This window comes from Heterocephalus glaber, unplaced genomic scaffold, assembly GCF_053883595.1.
Source record: "Heterocephalus glaber isolate CG9 unplaced genomic scaffold, H.glaber_assembly_v1.0 deba00001118, whole genome shotgun sequence".
In the NCBI taxonomy this organism is placed as follows: domain Eukaryota; kingdom Metazoa; phylum Chordata; class Mammalia; order Rodentia; family Bathyergidae; genus Heterocephalus; species Heterocephalus glaber.
Genome location: NW_028258196.1, coordinates 1,904,948 through 1,930,897, shown reverse-complemented (window position 1 = coordinate 1,930,897; position 25,950 = coordinate 1,904,948). Strand labels below are relative to the sequence as shown.

The window sequence follows — 25,950 nt, the reverse complement described above, 5'->3', positions numbered from 1 at the left end:
GGGTAGTACTCTAGTTCACAAATTACTTTAGTATCTATCAACCCTAAATAAGCTAGCATTAGGTTTTGAGTCCTCCCAGAACCCACCAAACTCAAAAAGAGAATTTTGACATTTTAGAGTCTAACCCTGACCCTACAACCCACCACCTTAAAAATGAAGAATCAAGACAAGTAAATTATTGGAGTCCAAAGACTATGTTTTATTTAATCTTCAACCACTAACAATATACACTACACAAAAATTTGAGAGTGAATGAGTGAACAGATGAATGAAGGACACGGAGACTCTTGTCTCTACGGGGGAGACATACTCCCAGTGCACTTCCTGCTATTGCAGACCCATTGCTCCCCTATTGCAAGTCCAGTGAATGAGCCAAACCAATTGATTCATTAATTATATGGGTGTAGGAAGCTTTCATTGAACTCAAGAGCCAGGAGACACCAGGACTCAGGGAAAAATTGTGCAGTGGAACCTGAACAGTAGAGCTTGCTAAGTGACTCCCCAAAGCTCTTACCTGGGCATTTGCTTTCATCTCCCTGAAAACCAGCTTTCTCTGCTCCTCAGTCTGCTTGATGAAATATGGTCACATTGACCTTGAACCTTTTTTCTTTCCTTTTATTATTACATGTTTGCTGTGCGTAATGTTTACATTTATCTTGGGGACTGGGTACATGGACGTAATATATGGCTTCCTTTTTTAAATCTCCTTCCCCTTCCTACCCATGTCCCTCCTTTTGCCTCTAAATGAAAGGTCCTCATTTTCATTCTTCTTGATATTATTATTCTTAGTTCATACCTATGACATGCAATGTTTACATTCATTGAGGTTATTAGGCTCCTGTGCTTGGCATATATTAACTCTACTTACATTCCCTTCCCCTCTCCTCTTCCCTTGCCCTTGGTCTCCTGGACTGCTTCCCATATGCAAGAGGGTACTGAACTCTTGTTTCCTTCTAGTCATCCTTTATCATTCATATATGATTTCCCTCCTTAATTTTGGTTTGGGGCTGCATTGTTGTTGTTTCCTGAGTATCTTGATGTTCCTGATGAAGTTATTTATTTGAGCTTGCTTTATTTTTCTATTGAAAGCATTGATTGCACTGAGCTTCCCTCTTAGGACTGCTGTCATAGTGTCCCAGAGGTTCTAGTGAGTTGCACAGACATTGTTATTATTGTCAGAAATTCTTTAAATTTCTTCCTTGATTTCTTTTGTGACCCATCAGCTGTTTAGGAGTATGTTATTAATTTTCCAGGTGCTTCTAAATTTTCTATGATTTCTTCTGCGGTTGATTTCTATTTTCATTGCACAGTGATCTGATAGCATACATGGGGTGATTTTAATTCTTTTGTATTTACTTAAGCAGGCTTTGTGGATTAGTATGTGATATGTTTTGGAGAAATACCATGTGTTGCAGAAGAGAATGTATACTCTGTTGTACTGGGGTAGAACACTTCGTAGATATCTATTAAGTCCATACGTTCAAGAATGTGGTTCAGCTCTGAAATTTATTGGTTTTGTTTGTTTAGTTGATCTATCTCTCTGTGAAGATGGTGTGTTGAGACCCCCCACTATGATTGTGGTAGTACTTATTTTGTCTTTTATGTTCGGTAGTATTGCTTTACAAAGGTAGACGCTCCAGTATTCAGTGCATCTCATACTCCTAGGCAAATGGACAGATGGGCCTGACCCGGTTTGCTCCAGCTCCAGGTTCTTGGGAGACAAGATCTTATTGGCTCAGCTTTGTTCATGATTCCAGATCTGATCCAATGAACTATGACCAGAAAACATGCCTGTGCAGGAAAATGTGGGTGGAGGAGTCACCCTGAAGATTCTGGAGTCAGCTCTCACAGAAGAGGAAATCACCAGGAACTTGGCAGACACTCCCAAAGACATCAACTATAATTATCTTCACAAATGAAGCTCAGCACATTTTCCCCCACAAATGGGTTTTGAGAGAATAATAAACTCTGGGTTCCCATGACATGCTAATTAATAGCCTGATCTCTGCCAAAGAAAATTCTGGAAGTATTTTTAATTATTAAACCAAATCTAATTGCACCCTAAACAATTTGAGTTGCATATTTGGCACTTGCCACTTCCTGAACATCTACTTCTCAGTATGGATCAGGTCATGAACTTAGGTTCCTTAACCTGAAGCTGAGATCTGAGTTCCTTTGCCAGGGAACCCAAATCAAATGTTCCTGGGCCCACACTGAGCAATTGGTCAGCAATGCCCCATCTGGCATGATCCTTTTCTCATCTAACATCTCAGATCCAGCCTACGTGGGAAGGTTCCCCAGACACATAGTGTATCCCCAGGCGATCTGCTTGGATAATCCCTCATCTGTAAAGATATGTTCAAATTTCATCATCCGTATAAGGCCTGTCTAGATGATTGTACTCCTCATCCCAGGCCTCCTGGTTTCCTTGACCCTTCTCTGTCTTATCTTTTTCCAAGCACACCAATTTCTATTTAACACATCAAAACAGTTTATTTAAATTTAATTGACTTTGGTTTTTAATCTAGGCTGGTTGCCTGTACACTATTACGGGAGACCGTAGCCTAGCCAAGTTGGCATATCAAACTGACCCACAAATACCTTACAGGGGTTCTCCTCCCTATTATGCATGAGGTGCATTTCCCATTGAACTTTCTAAATGATTTTTATTGGTGATACAAAGTTACTGATTTCTGTATATTAGATTTTGTGTTCCGTAACTTTGTTGACATGCCTTGGCAATTCTTTTTTGTTTTATTTTGTTTTGTTTTTTCTTTTACAAAACTTTAATGAGTTAGACTTTTTAGTACAATGTGACATCAGTTTCTGATCTCATTCTCCAAAGTTCTGGCAACTCTAACAAGCTGTAATTTTCTAAACAGGGACAACACTTTGGTTCCTTTGTTATATTCTTTTACAATTAGACATACTACATTTCTAGCACTTAAAAGATTTTAACATTCAAATATATCAGGCTTACATTATAACCCATAGTCTTCAGAGTTTGTGACTTTTAAATAAAGCAAATTAAACAATATCTGAATTTCGAAATCTAAATACATAAAGGTGCTAGAGACACATCTGCTATTGTTTCAAAGCTCCCGGAAAATACGTGATTTCCTCCCTATGAACGTGTCATGAAAGACAGCAAAGAGGTCCTTATAAGGAGCATGTGAATCTGACTAGGTCGACGGTGTTGGGCCAAGTTGGTGAAACGGTGGAGAATCGTGGCAGCAAGTTCTAGGCAAGGCCCCCGAGGCTGGAGCACAGCCAGCGCAGAGCCATCGATGAAGGTGCCGCTGCCGCAGCTGGAATCGTCAGTACTGGCACAGCACGGCCGAAGTACGTGAGGCACATCTGAAAACGGTACATTCCATGTCTTTGTGGAGCAAAAATCTTCTGAACGTGTGGCCCCTACACTCAAATTCCGGAGGGCAACAGACATGAAGATCCACACCGGAAGTTGAGTCCAGATCGACACAGTGGCTTTGAAAGGGTGACAGCTATCCCGAACATACAGCTCTGAAACAAGCCTTCTCATATTCTTTAGATAAGTAAACCTGGTAACTCTTTTGTACCACCCCAACTGATGAAAACAAACTGCAACTTCTTAGTTAAGACCCTTGGCACTGTTTTTCATTTTTGGTTGCAAATTTTCCACTAGCTCAGGGAGACACTGGCTGGGAACTGCCTGAGATGGTAACAGGACACAGGTTGCTCCACCCGAGGCCGCCGAGTCCCCGCTGAGGCTGGGCAGGGGCCCGTGCCCGCTCATCTTGGCTAGGACGCGATGCTGCTAGGTGGCCAGAGGCAGGGTGACAGCGCCGTGCAGGCCAGCAGCAGAGAGCATGATGCTGCCCCACCAGGGCAGGCCTAGGGCGGTGTGCGAGCCCAGCAGTGCCTCTTCCGCCACGCGCTGGCAATTCTAATTGTCAATAGATTCTTCTAGACTTTCCTGTATATGGTATTATTTATAAATGAGAATAATTTTGTCTCTTTATTCCTAATTCTTATTCTTTGTATTTGTTTTTGTGATTTTTTTTTTGCTAGAACTTTCTTTGAAATATTGAATAACAGGCATCTATGTCTTATCTGTGGCATTAATGGGACCAGCTCTGAGGTGGAACACCCCTAATCCAAAAATCTGAAATCCAACAATGCTCCAAAACCTGAAACTTTTTAAACACCAACATCACATCACAAGAGGAAAATTCCACATCTGACCTCATGTGACAGATTGCAGCCAAAATTCAGGTGCACTAAAAATATTGTGTAAAGTTTCCTTCAGGCTATGTGCACAGGAAGCACATAAAACAAATTTTGTGTTTAGACTTGGGTACAACCCCAAGACACCTCATTATGTATATGCAGATCTTTCAAAATTTAAAAGAAAGTATCCAAAATCTTAAACACTTCTGGCCCCAAGCATTTCAGATATGAGATACTCAACCTGAATAATATTTACAACAGGATTTGGACAGGTATTTGTACCAGTCAAAGTCCCCAAAGGAAATACATAGCACATTCAAATTATAATAATTCAAGAAAATTTTCTTTACAAGAATCTATGTACAGAGGTTTGAATTCAGGAAACTGCAAAAGTTACTGCAATAGCCACAAGTGCCAGCCAAGGAGTGACCACTTCTGGGCCAAGGGATCTAGAAAGGAGGATAGGCAGTGGAAGCTGCTCTGAGGGTAGCAATAGACTTCCACAGAGGGATCCAGTCCTCCATGTGACCCTACAGAGACTGAGCCAGGGCTCTCCCTGTCCTCCTGCCTCCTTGGAGGTAGAGAAACTGCTCAGCCCTCATAGGCAGAGAACAGGACACAGAAGCGTGGCAGATGGCTCTGGAAAAACAAACAGAAGATCCTGGCACAGCGTCATTGCTTTAAATTATGGACATTACCTTTATTCTTCAGTGCTGAGAGTTTTTCTCCAGGCTGGGTGTTAAATTTTATCCATTTTCCCCATCTATTAAAATAATCATATAGATTGTCTTTTTAACCAGTCGATGCATTGTAGATTGTATATGTTGAATTATGTGTGCATTTCTGGCATAAATCCTGCTTGATCATGAGATAAGTATATAAATAGATTGCTGAATTGGATTTTCTCAGGGTTTGTGTATATATTTTAATAAGTGAAGTGGATCAATGATATTCTTCTGTTTTTTTCCCCAGCTTTACCATCAAGATTGAATTAGTCTTGTGAAATGAGTTGATCGGCTTTCCTTCTTTTCTATTCTCTGAAACATTGATTACAACACAGATTCTAACATCTGTTCATCTCGTTTGGTAAAATAGGCCTTTCAACCCTTTTTGGCCACCTGGACTTTTAAGGAGAATGAGAAATTTTCCTACTAACTTGATTTCTTTTATGGTTCTTAATATGGGTGTCTTATTCTTCATGCTAGTTTATGTTTCCAGGAAATTACTGATTTAGCTAAGCTTTCAGACTAACTGTTATAAAGTCTGAGCTTCATATTCAACTTTTTGATAATGCTTGTAAAACAAACCTTCCAACTTACATGTGCTCATCCTCCAATTTTTTTCCAGTGACAAGGGCTGAACCCAGACCCACACGTACTAAGTGTGTGCTCAGTCACTGACTACAGACCCCGCCTTGCCCCTCTGTCTTACTGGGTAGAGTGCTTGAGAACAGCCTCTGATTTCCAACTGTGAGCCTGGTTCCGGTGACCCATCTTCTATGGAGCATTTTTAGATCCCTCCTAACCAACAGCAATAACTCACAGCGATAATGAGTCTTAAGTGCCTTAGAAATCAGCTTTCCTCAAATATTTGCTTTTCTGTGTTTTGTAATCTAGAGAGATGTTCATTTTGTATTGAAACCAAGCCACATATTTTTTTTATTTTATGCTTTGCTTTTTCATTGCTATCTGTTTGCAGCAAAGAATGTCTCTGAAATGTGAACTCATTGCAATGCCTAGATCAGAAATTCCTCCTTGGCCTTATGATTTCTCAGTTTAAAGCTGTCCTGGACACACCTTTCTCTGCTCCCCAGAACCATAAGAAAACACATTTGAAAGTCCTGGTGCAGCCACATTTGACATTTCTTTGAGCTCATCTTCCTCTTCTTGCCCATTAATAGAAGCAACTATTTCAGGTTAGTGTCTGTCACCAATTTCAGTGACTGTGGTCTGGGGGTGGCTTGATCTTGATTCCTCAGGCTCCTAGAAGTCATTCCAACTGGTTCTGCTTACCATTCATTTTATTTGAAAAGCCAAATACAGTTAATCCAAGTTTTTAGACAAATAATACATTTCTTAATTTTAGCAATTTTCTAGTGTCCTTCCACTGTATTCTCTCTGAGGGTGATGAATGGAGGCATCTTAGTTCCCAGGCAGGCAAAGGAATTTGCATATGAGCCCAGAATTCTGAGGCAATGCCATTTGACTGGTTTATATAGCTGAAACCAATTTTCTTAACAATTTTTCCTGCAATGCTTCTCCAGCCAAGTTCAATTCGAGAACCTAATTGCCATGTCAGTTGCTGCCATCTAGTGGCTTTTGTGCAGGAATAATGTGACTGAAAGTAACTGCCTGGAGAGAGTTCTTGGAGATCCCTGTCACTTAACTCTTATCAGAACTGTGAATTTAAATAAAAAGATTGAAGGTAGAAGAAAGGGTCTTTGTGAGTGCTCATATTTTTATATCATTAAAGCAAAAACCTGGCCCTCATAATTTATACTTAGATTGTTTTAAATAAGAAAATCTGGCTTTTTAGACTCAATTCTTCAAACATAATCTACCAGTAGAACCTCTGTGGTCTCTCATGTTCAGTCAAGGATGTGTGGAGGTCAATGGTCCCAATCTGAAAAGGAACCACCAGAATCCCCGGCAGGGTTTTGAAAACTATCTACTCTCGGGACTGTTGGATATCAACCTCCCAGAAATTTCTTTTTTCAATTCCAGAAGATCCTGACAGTAAACTCATTTTGGGGAACAAATAGTGGAGGAAGGAGCACAGGGATTGGAACTGGACACACTTGCCTTTGAATTTTGGAGATGTCACCTTTTAGCTAGGAAACTTGGACCCCTCATTGGCTTCTGGGGAACAAAGACCCTCCTAATCACACACAGGGCTCACCGGAGGATGGAGGGATGACAGGCTTATATCTGGGCATGGTGCACACCAGTGGCTTCAAAGTCACACAGGCCTAATCAGAAAGACCCAACCCTGAATACTCCCAATGCCCAGGGCGGCAAGGGCACTTCCCCATTCTCCCTTCCTCAAGAAACCCCCTGCAGCCATTGCTGATTCTTCCTCCATGGATGCCGGGGGCCCCCCTCTCCCTTGGTCTTCCTTCTATTTCCTCCTCTTCTCCTTTCCATGTGGCATTGTCTTGGTCAGTTGCTGCCTCCTGAGTCCCATTTGCTTTGCATCTTCATGTCCTGGAAATTGACAGCAAAGAGAAGGAATTTTCCTGACTAGTATCGGTCACTTCTCATTGCGCCTTTGCTAAGTTAGGTTTGTGCTCCATGCCTACATAAGGGATTCCCTGCTCAGCATCTACCCCAGCCTGTCTCAAACATGTCTCCACCTCAGCCTGTCCAAATCAAGATGTGCCTTTCTTCTCTATCCCACTCTCCTAGAACTCCCTATCTTGATCAGGAGCACTGCACACCCTTTGTATCGGGGTGTCATTTGGAAACTTCACGTTGACTCTCCAACCATAACACATCTTCTTTTCCCAAATTTAAGTATCCGTGGTGTCTGTCCATTTTCCTCTGTCATCTTTGTCCTAACTGCTCTCCCCACATACATAGCTGCTCTTCTCTAATCTTGTTTCCACACTGCACCAGAGTGATCATCGTTAAAAGCATAGGCAATCATGTCACTACTTTGCTTAATACATATCACACCAGTGGCTTCCTGTTGCTCTTAAGGAGACCAGCCCGCATCTTTAGAATGGCTGTGAGCCCTGCACACCTGGCCACACCCAACCTTGTCTTGAGCTGTATTTTCTCTTGAAAAAGCATAGCCAGCTGACCTCTTTCAGTTCCTCCAGTAGACCACACTCTCCTCCATCTCAGAGCCATGGCACTTGTTAACTCTGCCTAGTAGTCCCCTAAGAACCTAGTCCCTTAAGAACTCCTGTCTTACTTTTCTCATGGCTGAGACCAAATACCTGACACCCAAAGTTAAAGGAGGAAAGGTTTGTTATAGCTCACAGTTCATGGAGGCTTCAGTCCACAGTCAGTCACAGGCTCCAAGGCAGGGTTGCTTAGCAGAGGGGAATGGCAGAGGAGAAATGGTCCACGGCATGCAGGTAGAAGGCAGGAAGCAGGAAGCAGCAAGGCTACCTTCTGTCTGTCCCTTTCTATTCCATCCAAACTACAAGTCTATTGATGGTACCACCCACACCCAGGGTTGAGGCTTCCATTATCCACACCCAGAAATATGCTAAGCCAATCAGTTATCACATATGTCTAATCACAGTATCAGACACCCTAGATCTATAGGCTGGTTCCTTCTGAAGCTATGAGAGAGCATCTGTTCCATCTCTAGGGAACTGTGACATTCCTTGGCTTATAGAAGCATCAGCTCAGATGCAGATGAAAACAGCACTGAGACTCCACCTCACCCCAGAAAGAATGGCTGCTATCATAAAATCAACCAATAACAAATGCTGGCAGGGCTGTAGGGAGAAAGGAACCCTTCTCCATTGCTGGTGGGAGTGCAGACTGGTGCAACCACTGTGGAAGTCAGTATGGAGATACCTCAAAGAACTAGGACTGGAAGTCCCATTTGACCCAGCTATTCCCCTGCTGGATGTCTTCCCAAAAGAATTAAAAGAATCTTACCACAGTGATATATGTGCACCCATGTTTATGGTGGCACAGTTTGTAATAGCTAAAGCTTGGAAACAGCCCAAGTGCCCATCAACTGGAGACTGGATAAAGAAGATGTGGTTTTTTTATAAAATGGAGTACTACTCAGCCATAAAGAATGAGAAACTAGAGACATTTATAGCTAAGTGGATGCATATTGAGGCCATACGCTTAAGTGAAATAAATAGGACACACGTGTAAATATCAAATAGTTTCTCTGGTGTGAGAAACTGAAAATGTAAATAAGGATTAAAATGATTAAAATGAATAACTGATAATTTGAAATAGGAAGAAACGGTCCAAAGGGGGAGGGGAAGTGGGAGGGGAAGGGGAAAGGAAAAATTGTGAGAAAAGAAAAAAAATGGAAATAAAGTCTATGTAAATAGGGAAGAGTGGAGGGGGTGAAGGAAAGACAGGGAATGGGGAAAAAACAAGAACCAAGATGCATCATGTACAGGTGCAAGCACCCAATGATAAATGTAAACGTACTGTGTACCTAAAATGTACCAATGAAAGAATTTAGGCAGAAAAAAAAAAAAAGAAAAAGAGGAAGAAGAAGCATCCGCTCAGCTCTGCCTTTGTCTCCACTGGGTGGCTTCCCTGGACCTGTATGTGTACCTGTGTTAGGTTTCACCATTTTATGGGAAAGATGTCACAGTGGCCTAGAGGCCTGCTGTATTAGTGTGACCTCTTTTTTAATGACCTTATTTCTGAGGTACAAGGGTTAAGACTTCAACACATAAACGGGAAGAAGGGGCCCAACTCTACCCTAACATCCCTCATTCATCTTCAAGGTTGCATCCTCTGTTTGTGGATTTTCCTAATCCTGCTCTATAGACTTATTCTTCAGAGCACTGATCACTGTTAATAACTGTCAGTTGAGCAATCACACAAGCAAAAGTATCTATTTCCTATAAGCTCCACGAGGAGCTGTGTCCATTTTTGTTGACCATTGTGCCCCCAGGCCTGGCACACAGCAGTTCTTTAGTAAGCACTCACCAAGTGACCGATGAACTGCTGGTCTGTGTGGAGAGTCCAGGCTTCTCCCCTGAGTCTGCTCAGTCACTTCTCAGTGCTTGGTCTATGGAGCCAGACGTGGTGAGAGGGCTGAGGCAGCCCATGGATGTGAATTGCTTCCCAGTCTCAGCGACTCTTGAGACTCCAGCACAAAGTCTCCCACAAAGCCGAGGCTATGCTAGAAAGACACATCTGACGTTTGTTAGCGTCCTGAACTTCCACCTCAAGCGCGTCTCAGAGGCACCAGTGATTATTGTTGGGGTCTGAGTGAGCTCCTCTGGAGATCCTAAAAACAGGCCTCTTCCCTACAGACTGGAATAGCTCAGCTGGACGCTTAAAGGGTGAGCAGAATAAAGTGACTTCCTGGGGCCTCTCTTGGCTCTAATATCCTAAGAACTGGCTATTTGATAACTTTGAGCATGGTCCCTTGGTGCAGACAGAAAGGAATTCTTAGTCTCTTCACCCTCTGACTGATATTTCTATTCATGAGTCACCACACTGTGGAAACATACAGAAGAGCCCAGTGAGATAAAAAGCCTTTTGAACAGGTGTGCCTGTGAAAATATTGGGCCTGCCTTCCCCGTACGCTCACAGAATAAGTGCCACTTCTGCAAACATTCAGATGTTTAATGTCTGGCTTTTGTGTCTCATCCTCCTGTGACATGAGGAATGCTGACTCGTTTAAATGTTGGACTTCCAGAAGCTTCAGCCCATTGACCTGCCACAAGTAAGGACCTCTGAAAGGCTCCCAAGCCAGCAAGCAGCCAGGATGAGGCCCAGAGCAAAGGTGAGGAGGGGTGACTCGCTGGGGGAAGTTGCAGGGGTGGAGGTGGAGCCCTGAAGAGTTAAAAGCCAGTTCAGGCCCTCACAGTGAGAACCTTCAAAGCTACCGTTCTCACCTGTGCCCACCTGCAGCTGACAGTTCCTCTTTCCTCTCCAATGAGCACTGAGTACTTCCTGTTTTGTGGTAAAGATGGGGCCATAGAAATGAGAAAGAGGGAGTCAGCGTGGAAATGGGGGATTCTAGTTGTCAGATCTGTGGGAAATCCCACACGACCCTTGTTTTTCACCGTTTAAATCTCTTTATTCTCAGTTTGCAGGAGAAACCTTATCTACAGGTTGTCCTTGACTACACACACACACACACACACACACACACGCGCGCGCGCGCAAGCCCGCGGGAATGGGAGCTGTGAGGAAGGAGAACTTCCCACATTCTCCATTCCCGATTCATCTTGGAGCTCATTTGGTTCTGAAGTGAGCTGGCTGCCTTGCTAAGAGCTGTCCAGGTACCGTCAGATGCTCCAGGTCATGTCTGTGTATTGACCGTGCCTGCAGAGAGGGCCCCTCCCTGAGGGTCACAACGGCTCACACAGCACTGTTCTGGGGCAGCACAAGAGCATCTCTTAATCCATTCCATCCCTTTCCTACAACAGCAGGCGAAAAGGGACAGCATAGTCACCTCTGTTTACTCTAATAACCAGGGTCACAAAACACCAATGTCAAACCCTCCCCAGCTGCAAATCTCCAGAGAGCTCATAGAAGAATACACTACACAGAAATAGGCTCCACTTAAACACTCAGTGGCTGTCCTTTCATTTCATAGCCAGCCAACCAGGCAACGGTAGAAGAGGTGAGCAGAGAAAGGAAGCGCTCATCAAACCAGAACATATTTCTTGGGAAACCGTAATATGCATGTTAGCAGGAGAAATGATATATTGTCACAATAAGACTGGTAGAACCTTTGCATTCAAGGTTTGCAGAAATCTACAGCAGCTCTAAATAGCAAAGTGCCATTTGTAGTGATACAAAGAACTCTCAGGACTACACAGTTACCCACCTTCATCATCACAAGAGATCACTGTGGATCGTGATGGATTAAGATCGCACTCTGTTCCAAGAAGGCTTCAAGGTTGTGGACTGCAGAGTCAGTAACAAATCATACTAATGACTATGTCATCTTTCATAGCAGGAACTGGAAAAGAAAATGCAAACTCCAATGTATACTTCTGGAAAAAGACAGTATTTACATAAGATGCAAATGCTGGAAATGAACCGTAAAAGACAAGAGGTAAATAATATGAGAAGACTGTCATATTCATCAAATTGAAACCACATAATCATTGCACTGGCACATGAAATAGACCATCCTGCATGTCCAGTCTTTCCTTGGCATTTCGAATGTAGTCCCTGGGGCTGAAGATTCAATTACTGTGGCTGGGAAGAACCAGGGAGATGGATCCCTTCTGCTAACAGCCCTCTTGAGTCTTTTCTGTTTGTAGTCATCTCAAGAATGCATCTATGCTTCAAGTCTTCTTTTTAAAAACAGGTTACTCTTCTGATATTCTGGCTCCAGCAGGAAAATGTGGTAGTTAATTTGTCTTGGCTGAGTAAAAGGGAAGTGTGTAGGAGGAAGAGTTGATCTTTATTCTTTTTCTCTGTAATTCATGCCACAGGGTTATCTTATAAGAAAGATCGGGTCTTGGTCCATTTTCTGCTCCTAAAACAGAATACCAGTCTGGGTAATCAACCAAGAAAAGAAATCTATTTTTCACACTTCTGGAGGCTGGGAAGTCTGAGGTTCTGGCATCTGGCGAGGGCCTTCTTGCCGTGTTTTAGCTTGGTAGAGGACATTACCTGGCAAGAGAGTGACAGAGCAGGAGTAGGACAAACCTAAGCCACTGAGCGCACTTGTGCTACCCCTGTGAGGACTCACCCACTCCCAGCATATGGGGCTTAATCTACAGCAAAGGTGGAACCCTCATGATCTAATCACCTCTTAAACGCTGCACCTCCAAGTGCCATCAGCATGAATCTGGAGATGAAATTGTCCAAGGTGTGAATTTTGTGAGGCACACAAACCTACAGCAGACCTCTTGTAACAAACTCCTCTTCCAGTAATGTCCTGCCACTGTCACATTTGAATGCCTCTCTGCACAAAATAAGCTCACGGTTACTGTCTTCTACAATTCCAAGCATGTCAGCCTGCAGAGAAATCTTTCTACAACTGTCCGAGTCCTAGGTGTGCTGTGCCTTTTTGAGAATTTGTGTGCACTCACTTTTCTCCTAATAAGCCTGTGGATAAAGAAACCCTCCCCTCATATCTTCTAACAGCAAAAAGAAAACTTGTGGTTAGGGGCTAGAGATGTCTACAGACAGTCTACACTTTTCCAAGTGGCTGATCTGTTGCTCTATCCTGGTGAAAGGAGCTTGGAAAGGAGCTTGGGGAAAACATTAATCACCTAAAGCTGATCATTTTCAGGCCCAAATGGAATTGAAGAAAAGTCTTCACAGGGAAGCAAAAATTAATGAGCAAAAACCGAGAGACCATAAAGCAAAAAAAACACTTCAAAGTGTCCCAAGGAATGATGACTATGACATTGTAACCATGCTGCCTGAGGAAACCATGAACAGAGGTCCAGGTGAGTCATTACCTTTGTTAGTAAAACATCTCAAGCATTTTAGAAACTTCCTCAAATAAGCCCCCAGGGTGAGAGTGGAGAAGACAGTAAGAAGACAGGAACAGCCTTGATTCCTTGCTGGTATGCACTTCTCAGCACACAGTGGGCATGTAGTGGAAAAGGCAGAAAGGTAAGCTCTACAATACAATGTTGCTTTCATGGTGTGGGGTTAACAGGCTTTACATGCATTCGTGTAGCCCTCGCCCCATCCCGGGGAGGAGAAGGCAGAGTCCCCTATCTGAAGGCTAGAGAGAACAAAGCGCACAGAGATGAATTACACTGCTCGGGGCACACAGACACTCCTGTCCCTGCCTGCACTCTTCGCTCTGCAGGTCGGCCCTCTTGGGCACAGTCGGAATGTCTGACGTGAGCCCAGCATCACGGCCCTCTCTGGGCTGGCTCCTCCTGTCTCATCCCAGTAGGTGTGGCCTCCACTCCCGGTGCCACACAGCCCAGAGCCCCGAGACCTCTTCAGCCATTCTTCCTCACCTTGCCGCTGGCCGGTCACAAAGTCCTGCTGAGGTCACCTAGTGCTGAAATCTGCCCTCTCTTTTCTGTTCCCAATAGTGTCACCTCAGCCTCAGGGCCACTGCAACTGCCACCCGGCCAGCCTCCTCCCCTTGAGTTTTGCCCACTTTCCACCACCCTCCCCATCAGTGGTTCCCACTGGTCCTCGGGCCATCTGCTTCAAGGTCACCTGGGGGACTTGGTGTTCCAGCCAGTGGAAACCAATTACCAATCAAGCAGCAGGGGTGAGGCCCAGCATCTGGGATTACCCACCCACCCAGGCGTTGCTGATGTCCCTACAGGGACGCAAAACAGGAAGTGCTTCTGCACCATTGGCCTCCAGAGGGAGAATGTCAGGTCACAGCCAGACCTACTGAGTAAGGATTGGTTAGGAAGATCCCTGAGGATTCTTGTATACACTGAAGCTCTGGAAGTGCTGCACCAACAGCAGGTGATCTTATAAAATGCAAATTGGACCGTATCGTACTTCTGCTTTGAAAAACTATCATTCAGTAAATCTCCATCAATTTAAGGACAAAAGCTAAGCTTAACAAGGGTCCCTAGGCCCTTCAGGATATAGTTCTGCCTACATTCCTAGCTTTACCTACTGCCACTCACACAGTCAGCCCTTACATCCCAGCCAGGCCAGACTGCTCCTCAGCCTCTGCTTACTCTGTGTTTCCCAGTAGGCATCTGTGCCAGTAACTGCCCAGCCCGCTGGAGCCCATCATGTGTTCCCCCCTCATTCCCACAAGGCAAACCTGCAGTTGCCAATGTACCCTGTTGCTCACACACGTGGCAGGCCACCCTCACATCAGCCCGCTGACCTCCAAGACAGCTGCAGAGACATGGCCTGCCTCTGGACACCTTCAGCTGCGGAAATGCAAAACTGCCTGCTGAAAGAGGCACTGCCCCACTCAGAGAAACAAAATGCTTAATCAATAAGCTAATTAAATAGAAAAGGCTGAATCACTGAAAAGCTACTCGGGGCATCCACTTAACCTATGCTCCCAAGTTGCAGAATGAAACATGCTTTGTAGTCACATAGTGAAACACCTTTTCTAATGAAAAAAATATTGGCAAAACCACCGAGAAAAAGGTCTCAGTTTAAGTCATCCCTTGAGAGGAGGCGTGGAAAAGCCAGCACTGGCTTTGGAGGCTTTGGGGAAGTCCCAGACCTGGAGGGCTCAGCAAAGGCTGTGGCACATAGAGCAGTGGCTTTTCTTCTCCTCTCCTGGGGCTTTTTAAAGCAGCTTCTTTTTGTTCACACAGGGTTAAGGAGTGCTCATAAGCCAGTTCTGTGGTCTGCCCATACCACACATTACCTCATTTAATCCTTGCACAACCTCAAAGGCAAGAGTTTCTGTTCATTGAAATCCTGGCAGAGCCAGGACTTTTGACCTCCCACTGTTGTGGCTTCTGCAGGTTGTCAAAGACCCAGAAACTCTGTCCAGGGTTACCCTGGGGCTGCTGCGTATCTATAGGCTGAGTCCTTGGTCATGTCTTTCAAGAGAAGGCTGTGCTTTGGGGAATTCCCAAAGTAAGTAGTGGTGGCTGGCAGACTCTGACTGCATGTTCTCCTGCCCCTTGCCCTCCTGGGGTGGGTACTGAAAGGATAACTCAGGCAGAAGTAGCCAGACAGGGGGGAGGCTGCACCGGTGTTGGACCTGTGAGTAAGGAGCAGAACCGCTGGAGGAGTAGGTAGGTCCAGCTGCATGCTACTGAATCAGAGTCTCTGGGCAGGGGGATCCTACTTTTTAAAAATTTCCCAAGTGATTTTGAAGATTAGCCAAACTTAGATAACTTTTGAAAGCTACCTCAACACTTAAATTTTATAAAAATCTTTCTTTGTAATGACTGTACGTGTTTGTGTGTGGATGAATACACATAGAGTGAGTCCAGAAGATGTAGATTTTCCTAGCATGAGATAGAAATTCCATATCTCCTTATTAGGATGAAATTGCATCTAGTGCAGTCTCAGGGAGAAAGAGGGCTGCAGCAGCTCACTTGCCTGTTGCTGAAGTTGTTGGAGAGTGTGGGAGTGCAAGCAGCCATGGATGTCTCTTTGAAGGCAGAGAGATTAAAATGAACACAAAATCTACCATTCTCCTCTGCTCTGTAACTCTCACACAGCCCTGCACATGATAAAAGGAGTGGGTACTGGGGTACAGTGGACAGAGGGAGTATTGTTAAGGTGCTGCTAACCATTTTAAATGGACTATGGAATCCTCTCCATGCCAGTTCTGTGCGGTAGGACTTTGCCCCTCTCTCTTACAGAGGAAGAGACTAGATCTGCTGAGGACCAGGTTCATGTGCAAGGTCACACAGAGAGAGGTCCCGCTGGCGAGGGGATGCATGTCTGGGGGCTGACTCTGACCTTGCACACGTCCCTATGCGGGGCGGATGTTCTAGCAATGACTCCTTCCTCCTCCCCGCCTCAGAGCATCTTTGCTTCTCTGCCTTTCTCCCACAAGTGAGTACAGTCGAGATCATGCAAGGGCCTGAGCTTCAGGCTAGCTGGCAGCTAAGGTTCCTCTCATTTAATGGCACGGTCACCTTCCCTGTGCCTCTTTGGGAGGTGGGACAAGAGCTTCAGCTGTCTCATGAGATAAAAATCAGCTTGCTGCTGCCTCTTTACAGTGCAATCACCTACTATTTATGTTACACATATCTAGGATAAATGCTGTGTGAGTACATAGTGATATAACTTGTGCAATCATATAATATAAACAAAGTGAGCTTCACTCTTTGGGGAGTACAATTCTATGAGTTTTCATGTGTTTATTTGGCCCCTGCCCTTTCAGAAACCATGATTTGAACACAATAGGAGGCAAGACAGCGGAGTTAGGATCACAGTCCTTCACTGAGCCCAGCAGCTCCCAAGGGGCTCCACTAAACCAGCTTCATGAAAATGGGAAATGTTCATTGCCCCAGGATACCCTTGGCACATAATAGCTCCCCCCCCCCAAAAAACAAAAACCACAGCCATACATTTTTCTGCATGGCTTTTTTCTTTAAAGAGAGATAATATACAAACTTCCAGTTATGGAATCTCTGAACCTAAATTTCCACGTGTGCAAGTGGGAATAAATATTGCCTACCATGTAAGGTTTATATAAAAATTGATCTCAGATGTCTAAAAGCACACCAAAAATGTAAGTTGTCATAAGGAAGGTATGGGAACACAGACAAAATTTAAAAAGGTAGAATTTATGTCTTACAGTTAAACAACCATATGCTTCACAGACATGTCACCATCCATCATTTGAAAGTCACTTTCACAATTCTGGTCTTATCTGGATAACTGTACTAGTTTTCTATAAAGCATGTTGCTTTGTTTTTTTAAACTATAGTATTGTCTGTAAAATTGTGGGTATACTATAGTAGTGATTCATTTTTCTAAAACATATAAAACACACAACCACCAAACATTTTTCATGCTTTATAACATTTGTATTACCTAAGTCACCCTATACACACACACAAGCACACACACACATACACACACAGAAGCATCTGTTGTTTCTCTCTCTCTCTCCAAATTAATTTTGGAGCAGAATATACTTCCCTTTACTATCCTTCACTCAAAACCCATTTAGAATTTACAGGTTGTGTTTTTATTTTTATTGATTTTAAGTCTATAAACCACAGAAAATCAAACATCTTACAAAAAACAAAACATCTAGCTCAGAAGTTCTCAAACTGTAATGCTGTGTACACACAACCATGTACATACAAGGGTTGATTTTCAAGGCTGAGCATGGACAGTTTGCTCACAAACTAACTTTAGAACTGAATTATCATAACACCAAAAGTGTTCTTGGACATACGCTATCATTAGTATTGCATTAGATCCCACACTAACCAATATTTTCTGTTTGAAAGCTTCTGCCTCTAGTCAGATGTCCTAGAACATTCCTCATCTCCATTCAGGGGATGGGTGAATGGTTCCTGGCTCATTTGCAGAGCAGAGATAAAGAATACCTCTATGTACCTATGAGCAAAGTCTTTCCCAGGCCCTCCTTACCATTACTCTTCACCTCCTAAAGTTCTCTGACCATTGATTGGTTTGTTGGTTTATTCATTTACTATTTACTTATTAAACAGATAACTATTGCACACACACCAGGTGCCTGGCATTGCACGGTGGGCCCATCATACAGTCAGAAGCCAACCAGATGTGCCTCCTAGCTTGCAGTGCTTTCTCAGGACACATCATGAATGAGGAGATGTCCAGGCAGCGTCGAGCTGGAAAAGCTGGTGATCTGCAGGTCAGGGCAGATTTCCATGGGGAAGGGACATTCACATGAGACATGAAGGAGCAAGAGTGTATGTGAGTAGGAGGACCAAGGAGGCTGGACTGTCCCAGACTGGAACAACGGCATGTGCCAAAGCCCCACGGTGGGTGGGAGCACAGTACTTCTAGACCCTGGACGGAGACTCAGAGGATGAGCCAGGATGGCTCCAGAGGCTTCAGCAGCAGCCTTGCAAGGCAGGTCAAGCACAGACTTTGAACTCTATCTTAAGATCAGTGGGAACACTGGCAGGGCAAGGGAGTAGAATGATCAGATATTTTTTAAAATATTCACTCCATCTACACTGTGGAGAATGGGTAGCGGGAAATGCAAGAAGATGTAGGAGACACGTTTTGGGGATACAGCAGCACAAGTGAGGGACGGTGTGTGTTCCAGGGTGCCATGGGTCACGTGACTGAAGGGTCCATGGAGTGAGAAATGACGTGGGAGATTAAGACAAAACAAAGAAAGAAGGTCAAGGTGGGGCCAGGTGGGCCTCTGCCTCCTGATGGGAGAAGGGACCACTAGGCAAATGCAGTGTGGTTTATTTAGGGTGGTAGAAATAAGGGAAGTGCAGGGGGAGGTAAAAGGGCTGGTCTGTGAGCAGAGTCAGGAGAGTGGCTAAGGTCTGCCGACAGCATGGTTGATGGTCTTCTGGCGAATGGGCAGGGAGGCAGACAGTCCTCTTCTCCACCAGGCCTTGCTCCACTGCACTCTCTCGTCTCCTGCTCCCCTCCCGCCAGGCCCTGCCTCATCCATGGGAGGAGGCAAGTTAGCCCTGGCCATAGTGATCTTCAGTGTAGTGCTCCCAGCATCAGGAGACCGATGTGAAGGTAAGAATAGAGAGAAGGTGCCAGACACTGACACGCAGGAGACAGAGCTGGCAGGAGCTGACGTGGATTCGATGTGGGCACATGGAGAGCGGAAGGAGGCCAGGTAGGCTCCTGGGTTCCCTGAGTGACTGGGAAAATGGGGGGGGGGGGCACAGGTGGCACTGTTTCCTGGACCACAGCAACAGGGAGCAGAGCAGGTTCCTGAGAGAAGAGGCAAGGCTGACATATGGCCAGGTGGATGTCAAAGCGGAGGTGTCCAGCTTTTAAAAAGTCCATTGTAGCTCAGAAGAGAGGTCAGGACTTTGGACACAAGTTAGCTGTAGTGATCTGCCAGAGCTGCATGGGTAAAAACAATGATAATCGTGATGATATTCAAGGGGAGACCAGGGCAGCCTTCCCTGAGGCTGAAAGGACTCTGATGAATCACAAGGCATAAACCCTCATATCAAAATGCTTGACTTTCAACTCATCAAGCTGTATAAATTTAAAATGTTCTAGCACTCTGGGAGGCTGACACAGGAAGATGACAAGTTCAAGCCCAGCCTCAATGTAGTGAGACCGTTGCAAAATAAAAAAGGGCTGGGGATGTAGTTCAGTATGAAGGCCCTAGGTTTGATTTTCAGTACCGAAAAAAAAAAAAGTACATAGCTTTCTGTATGTTAGTCACACCTCAATAAAGTAGTTTTGAAAAATATGATACTGAAGAAAAAAGAAATGCTGGTTTTCCTATACAATAGGATGTAACTGTCAATACCAAGAGTTTAAATAAAATGTCAAAAGATTTAAGATGACTCACTAAGACAACTCAGTCTGCTTCATCCAGACTGGGGGACTATGTGCTTTAACCCAGGATTATTTTCCTGCTTAAAACTGCTAGGGAAGATTTTGTTTTCTTGAAAGCAAACCTTTCTCGAGCAGAGCCGTGTTTTTCTGGGCATTCTAAAAGCATGCTGAATGCTGCTTAAATAAAAAGTTAAAGTAAATACATATACATGTACACAAATAAAATCTCACATTAAAAGTAAGCTAAGTCTCTTCTAGTAAAATAAAAATATAACCTTGAGTTCCTAGTTCCCTATGAAGTCAGAGTTGATATGAATGTTAAATGTGAACATCATGAATCTAGCACAGTAAGTGCTCAATAAAAAGCACTGAGAAACATCACTTATCCAATATCCTTGTCCACAATATTTAAACTAAATTTAATCACAAGGAAACAATTTTAAAATGCCCAGTCTAGGGTTGTTCTGCAAGATAATTAACCTGGACTCTGAAATGTCAGTGTTAACAAAAAATTAAGACAATGAAGTTAGAGAAAGAAGAAGATAAGGAGTGAGAGAAAAGGAGGAGAGGTAAGGATTTTTTTAATAAAAAAAAGTCGAAGAGACAAAAAAATGAAATACAATGCATGATCCTAGATTGGATCCTGCACCTGAAAAAATAAAACAAAAGCTAGCTATAAAGAGCATTATTGCAACCCCCATAGATATTTGAATAAGGATCATATACAGTAATACCTCGGTTCACAAATGCTTCTGTTTGCACACAATTCAACCCTCTTCCCCATACAAACACAAACACAGCCATCTTTCCCCAAATCATAAATTAAGTTTCTAAACCGAGGCACCACTGTATTAGATAGCATTATATCAGTGTTAAGTTTTCTAGTGAAATCATTGTGCTGTAGGTATATAGGGGAAATGCCCTTGTTCACCAGAGAATTATGATGATATATTTTGAAGGGAGTGACTGCAACTAATTCTCAAGTGGCACAGCTGAAAGCAATATTGTGCAAAATACTAGAGATGGGTCAAGGTATATTGGTAAGTACTGTACTATTCTTATGACTTTCAAAAGATTTTAAAATTTTCAAAATAACAACTAAAATTTTTGATGCTTAGAGAGACACCAGTTGGAAATATATGCTTTTATATGTGTATATTTCCAAAAAAACTCAAGTTATTCTGTGTCCGTAAAAACCTAGGCACTTAACTAAACCAAAAGAATTTTTTTTTAATTAAATTGAAATAACTTTTCATCTTTTGTAGGAAATTCACAGGATGCAGAATTTTTGCAATATCAAGCAAGGAATTACTATTGTCCTTGGAAAATGGGCAAAATGGAAACATGGTTCCATGAACAAGAGGCCCGTGGACAGCTCCTCTGGGATAGTTCTAGCTCTGACTCAGAACTGGGCAGAGATGAGAAAAAACCTCAGCCACTCGTGAGGACCAGGACAGAGAGAATCCCACTTTTTGATGAGTTTCTTGATCAGGAATAAGTAGGCTACTCACTAACCTACATGGTAAGGGTAAGCTTGATTTTTCCATCAAAATCCTTCAAGTTACTATATGAATCACTTTGAGGAAAGCAATTCACTCTGGTAAACAGAAAGGCTATCATTTGGAGTCTTCTGATTAACAAGTTTATCATTTACACTATTAACTTGCTATAGAACTAACTGCTCAATACAGCCTTTGTGTGGGTGGCTGGACTCAGCAGGGTGGTTCTTCTGCTGGTTCTCTTTTGAGATCTCTCATGTGATTGGAATCACAAGGCAGTTGGGACTGAAGTCATCTGGAGCCTGTACCAGGACTAAAACGGCTGGGCTTTGCTTAGTCTCCATAGGGTCTCAGAGCCTCTTCACATGATCTTGGCAGCAGGTTAGTGAAATTTCCTTCACATAAGCCCAGAGCTCCTGAAAGCAAATTTCCTTGGAGAAGGACTCAGAGGGTCCAGTCTATAGTCACAGAGCTGGCTCAGCACCACTTCCTCCATGTTCTGTTAGTTAACCTCAGTCATGACCAGGTGCTTGCCAATGAAAAGAATCCTCATGAGGTCACAGATGCCAAAGTGTGGTCCTTTGGAGTCAACCTTGGAGTCTTGCCACCACAGCATGCTTTTTCAAGCAAATTAGATCACAGGAAACAAATAGAAGAGATGGCAGATTTGAGTTTTTAAAGAATAGTCACGATTACACTCTATTACACATTAAACTCATTTAGGCTACGTTTTTGAGAGCTGGCCATAACAGAGAGGCTTCAAGAAAGAAATTGAATCATGTCAAATGTGAAAGGTCACTGTGAATTAAAACTCAAAATTGAGACCTCTTAGATTGTTATAGTTTCCAGCTCCTTAAAACTAAAAGGAATCTTAAAATTTTTCAATCCGCAAGTTATTCCATTTATAAAAATTAGATTTTTAGGCACATTTTTAAAGTACTTCTTTTGTGTAAAATTCAGCTCTGTGTTCAGCATAATCTAACGATAGTTTTAAGCAATCCAAAAGGATGCCAAGAATTTACTTAAAAACTTTAAAACAAAGCAAAAACACTCTTCTAAGCCTTCAATGGGAAATTTTCAAAAAGGAAAATATGATGTGATTTGACACTCAGTCCAGCAAGACCAGTCCCTGGAAAAAATAAAAAACCTGGGGTCTCAGAGGGGCAACATTCTGCTCTCTTCCAAACACGGAAGGTGACGAGGCTCGCTCTTGGCGTTTCTTCTCCAGGTCCTTGTGAGTACCTTTCTCTTGGTACTACATGAAAAGTTTATTCCCAACAAAGGAATACATAGACTGTTTCACCAGCTAGCCTTTTCACTAAACAAGATCTTTTCGAGAATAAGGAAACCCAGTTTATTCATCATGGGGGTGTGGAAGCCCTAGAGTGGGGCGAGAAAGCCCCAGCCCTGAAGACAGGAGGACACAGCAGCCTTCGCTACTCTCCTGTCCCTTGAAATTGGAGGAAGCCACTTCTGTCAACTCTCTGGACTGTGAACAACATGAGGCCACAGGCCACATCTTCTCCCTGGCGTCTCTGCTTCCTAGAATGACATCCTGTGCAGAGTTCATATTCAACGCTTGCTGAATTAATTTCGGTGTTAAAAGTTAGCAAGCCAGCAAGGCACTTGTTTCTCTGCAGCTCTGCAGGGCTTGCACTCGTTGCCATCATTTCTCAAGAGCCTTGCCTATGATAGGCTGACTAGACAATGAAGAAAAGGACCTTTTTCTCAATCGCTGGCACATGGACCTCTACACGGGCAGCCTAGACTGCACACTGCTGTGGGCCAGAGAAGCTATCCGTGTATGCAGATGAAGATGCCACCGCTCAGCATATCCTCGAAGCTATCAGAATGTGTTCACTGCAAAGGTAGTCATGCACTCTCTTCGCTTGCTCCACGCTGAACTTTTTCACTTAACTCTAAGTTCAAGAATTTGAAACTATTAATAATGATCGTAATAACCACCAACATGCATGGACCATCTGTGTATGCCAGGTACTCTGCTAATGCTTCACACATGGAATCTTCACATCAGCTTTGTGTGTCAATATTAACATCATCCCTGTCTTACAGATGAGGAAGCAGAGGGTCAGAGAAGTTCAGTAACTTCCCAGAGTCATCCAGCAGGACTTTCCTTTGGGCTGAGACCACTGTCTACCAAAAGAGACTTGCTAGGAGCTGGGCTCTTCTCTCTTTTACCCAATTTGATTTCTAACCCATCAGCTTCATTCTATGGCATCCCACATCTCTATTATGTGATGGGTTTAGGGGGATTGTTTGGGTGTTTTAAAGGTGGAAGAGTACACTAGAAGCTTGCGGGATCATTTTTAGAAAGGAGAAATAGCTTACCCAGTAGCTGGGCTGCAGGCACAGGGAAGGCTAAAAGCACCAGAGAAGGCAGATACTATTGGAAAGCTCTGGCCAGTGCTGAGTGAACATAGTGGCAAGCACTCAAGGAGAGCAATATCCAGCACTGGCCACGGGTCAGAGTTACCTGTTGAATGATCAAAAACTCAGTCAAGACTTCTGGGCCCAACTTTTGCTTTTGGTGGGTGGCATAAGAGGTCTGGGTATTTATTTTAGGCTTTTATGTGCATCTAATGTTGAGTACTTAAGACTGAATCTCAGTGTGAAAATCACAGTTTTTGCAGTACAAATATTCTTTATTTTACCAAAATTTATCAACTTCTATTGAAAAGCAACTTCTGAGGTAATTTTTTATGTTGTGTATGAGACCTAGAACGCCACAACAGTGGAGATTTGCTCATTTTGTAAGTGATTGTCCATGAACACCAGTCTTATAGTTAATCTTAAATTTGTTCTTGCAATGTTCAGACATGCTAAACACAGCTGCTGCTGCTGCTGCTGCTGCTAAGAACTGTAAGATTCAGCCTGGAGGCAAAGTTGTGTTTTCTTCAACTGAAAAATCTCTCCAACTTTTGAAAGAAAAAGGGCTTGTGTGTGATCAAATGTGTACTTTCTCTTATGAACAGAATATTTTCTATCCTGCTTTGAAGTTTTCACAAGAAAAATTTTTTTCATTCATATCTTTGGAAAATATGTTTCTCTCAATTGTTTCTTTGAAAATAAAACAGCTGTTTTTCCTCAACCTTTTATGTTGATAATTGAGTTAGTGTAGTGGGGCTTAGCAAAACACAGCTTTTCTGGAGAGCACCTATGACGTAGCCTTGTAAGCAGGTGGAAATGTTTGCTGCTTGCATGGAAACTTTAAAAGCAGAGGGCAAAAAGCCATCTCTTTGGCTGTGCCCCTTCCTGTGGTGGCAGCACTGGGCATCAAACTATAATCAGTATTGAATGTTTCTTTCCTTGCATGCACACAGGAGCCTCTCCCCACACAGCACTGGGAAGCTCACTGGTCAGCATCCAGTCTGAATACACTAAGGAGTGGATAACACTCTGAATGACAACTCATGTTTAAACAAATATTACTCAAGTACAGAATAACCGGTGACACAATCGACGCGTTTTTAGGTGTATCCTTCATAAGTCTGAAATCTATTCCTTCTTTATTCATCTAATCATGCATTCAAGAAGTGGGTTCTGAGTATTTACTACAGGCCAAGCACTGTTCCAGGGCAGAGATTCCTCTATAAACGAGACAAAGTCTTTCTACCTGTGGGTTGCCTTCCAGTGAGGAAACCATGAGCACACGCTGGAGTATGTGGTCTAATCCCATGATTTGAAACATTAAGAAAAAAAATAAAGCAGGTACAAGAACAAGCCAGGATGGTATTATGGCATGTGTCTAGATGGCCCCCCAAAGCCTCATGTGGTCATAGGTGTGGGGCTTTTTTGGAAGTGGCTGAATCTAGAGTGTGTGATGCTGAGACTAAGGGTGTGCGATTACTAAATCGATCCACTGATTGGTTTGGCACTGCCCTAATCCTGGTAGCCTGGGTACAATATAAGGGACAGAAAGAAGCTAGTTTTATCCCTTGCTTGTTGCTTTTGCTGTCTTCTGCTTGCCATGTGCCATTCTGCCTTGGAGCCAGCCAACTATTGACTGAAACCTCTACAAACTGTGAGCTAAACCCTTCCTCCCTTAACTTTGGCATTGGGTATTTTGTCTCAGTAATGAGAGAAAAGTAACTAAAAGACAGACGGAGTGGCTTGTTTGAGGCAAGGTGCTCAGACAGGAGTGGTCTGAGGAAGAGCTCTGAGTAAAGGGAGGGTGTATGACATGAGAAAACCTAGAAGAGCATATGCAAAGGCCCTGAAGTGAGAATGAGCTTGTAAAGTGCAAGGTCCAATAAGGCCACAATGGCAGAGTGAATGAAGGGGAGGATACCAATTCATTTTCTATTGCTATAACAAAATACCTGAGGCTGGGTACTTTATTTGAAAATGAGGTTTCTTTAGCTCATAACTTTGGAGGCTGAAAATCTAAACCCAGGCAGCCCTATTGATTCTGCTCCAGGTAAGGGCTCCTTGGGTGCCTCACACCTGGGAGTCGGCATCAAACACATGTTGATGCAGGAAGCCATTGAGACTCAGGGACCAGGTTTCCTCTTCACAAAAACCTACTCTGGTGCAACCAACCAACCACAAAGTACATTACTGTGGTGTCTTGGTTCATGAACTCAATTCTTGCCATGATTCTGGTTGCAAACCAAACTGCACAAAATCCAAATCAAATTTCCCCACAAGGTCAACATTGAACCTAACCATTGAATTTGATTCGG

General features: G+C 43.4%; 1 protein-coding gene and 1 pseudogene across 7 annotated transcripts in view; one reads left to right on the top strand and one right to left on the bottom strand.

Annotated features, from left to right (window-relative positions):
* Ccdc198 (coiled-coil domain containing 198) overlaps window positions 1–24,356 on the top strand; it is a 29,754-nt gene extending 5,398 nt beyond the window's left edge. The window contains exons 3-7 of one of the 6 annotated variants that reach the window (XM_004871090.4): window positions 10,570–10,656; window positions 11,842–11,940; window positions 13,132–13,291; window positions 16,115–16,310; window positions 21,014–24,356. In XM_004871090.4, coding sequence (XP_004871147.2) covers window positions 10,570–10,656; window positions 11,842–11,940; window positions 13,132–13,291; window positions 16,115–16,310; window positions 21,014–21,104 — 633 coding nt within the window. In that variant the 3' untranslated portion in view covers window positions 21,105–24,356. Of the gene's footprint in view, window positions 1–10,569; window positions 10,657–11,838; window positions 11,941–13,131; window positions 13,292–16,114; window positions 16,311–21,013 lie in introns of all 6 variants that reach the window. The other 5 variants (XM_004871089.4, XM_004871092.3, XM_004871093.4 and 2 more) reach the window with 5 other exon arrangements.
* Window positions 196–10,042, bottom strand: LOC110346998 (cytochrome c oxidase assembly protein COX18, mitochondrial pseudogene; annotated as a pseudogene). The gene is made up of 2 exons (XR_002391307.2): window positions 9,852–10,042; window positions 196–7,412 (listed from the first exon to the last, which is right to left on the bottom strand). The product of XR_002391307.2 is annotated as a cytochrome c oxidase assembly protein COX18, mitochondrial pseudogene (transcript).
* Window positions 24,357–25,950: the final 1,594 nt, after the last annotated feature.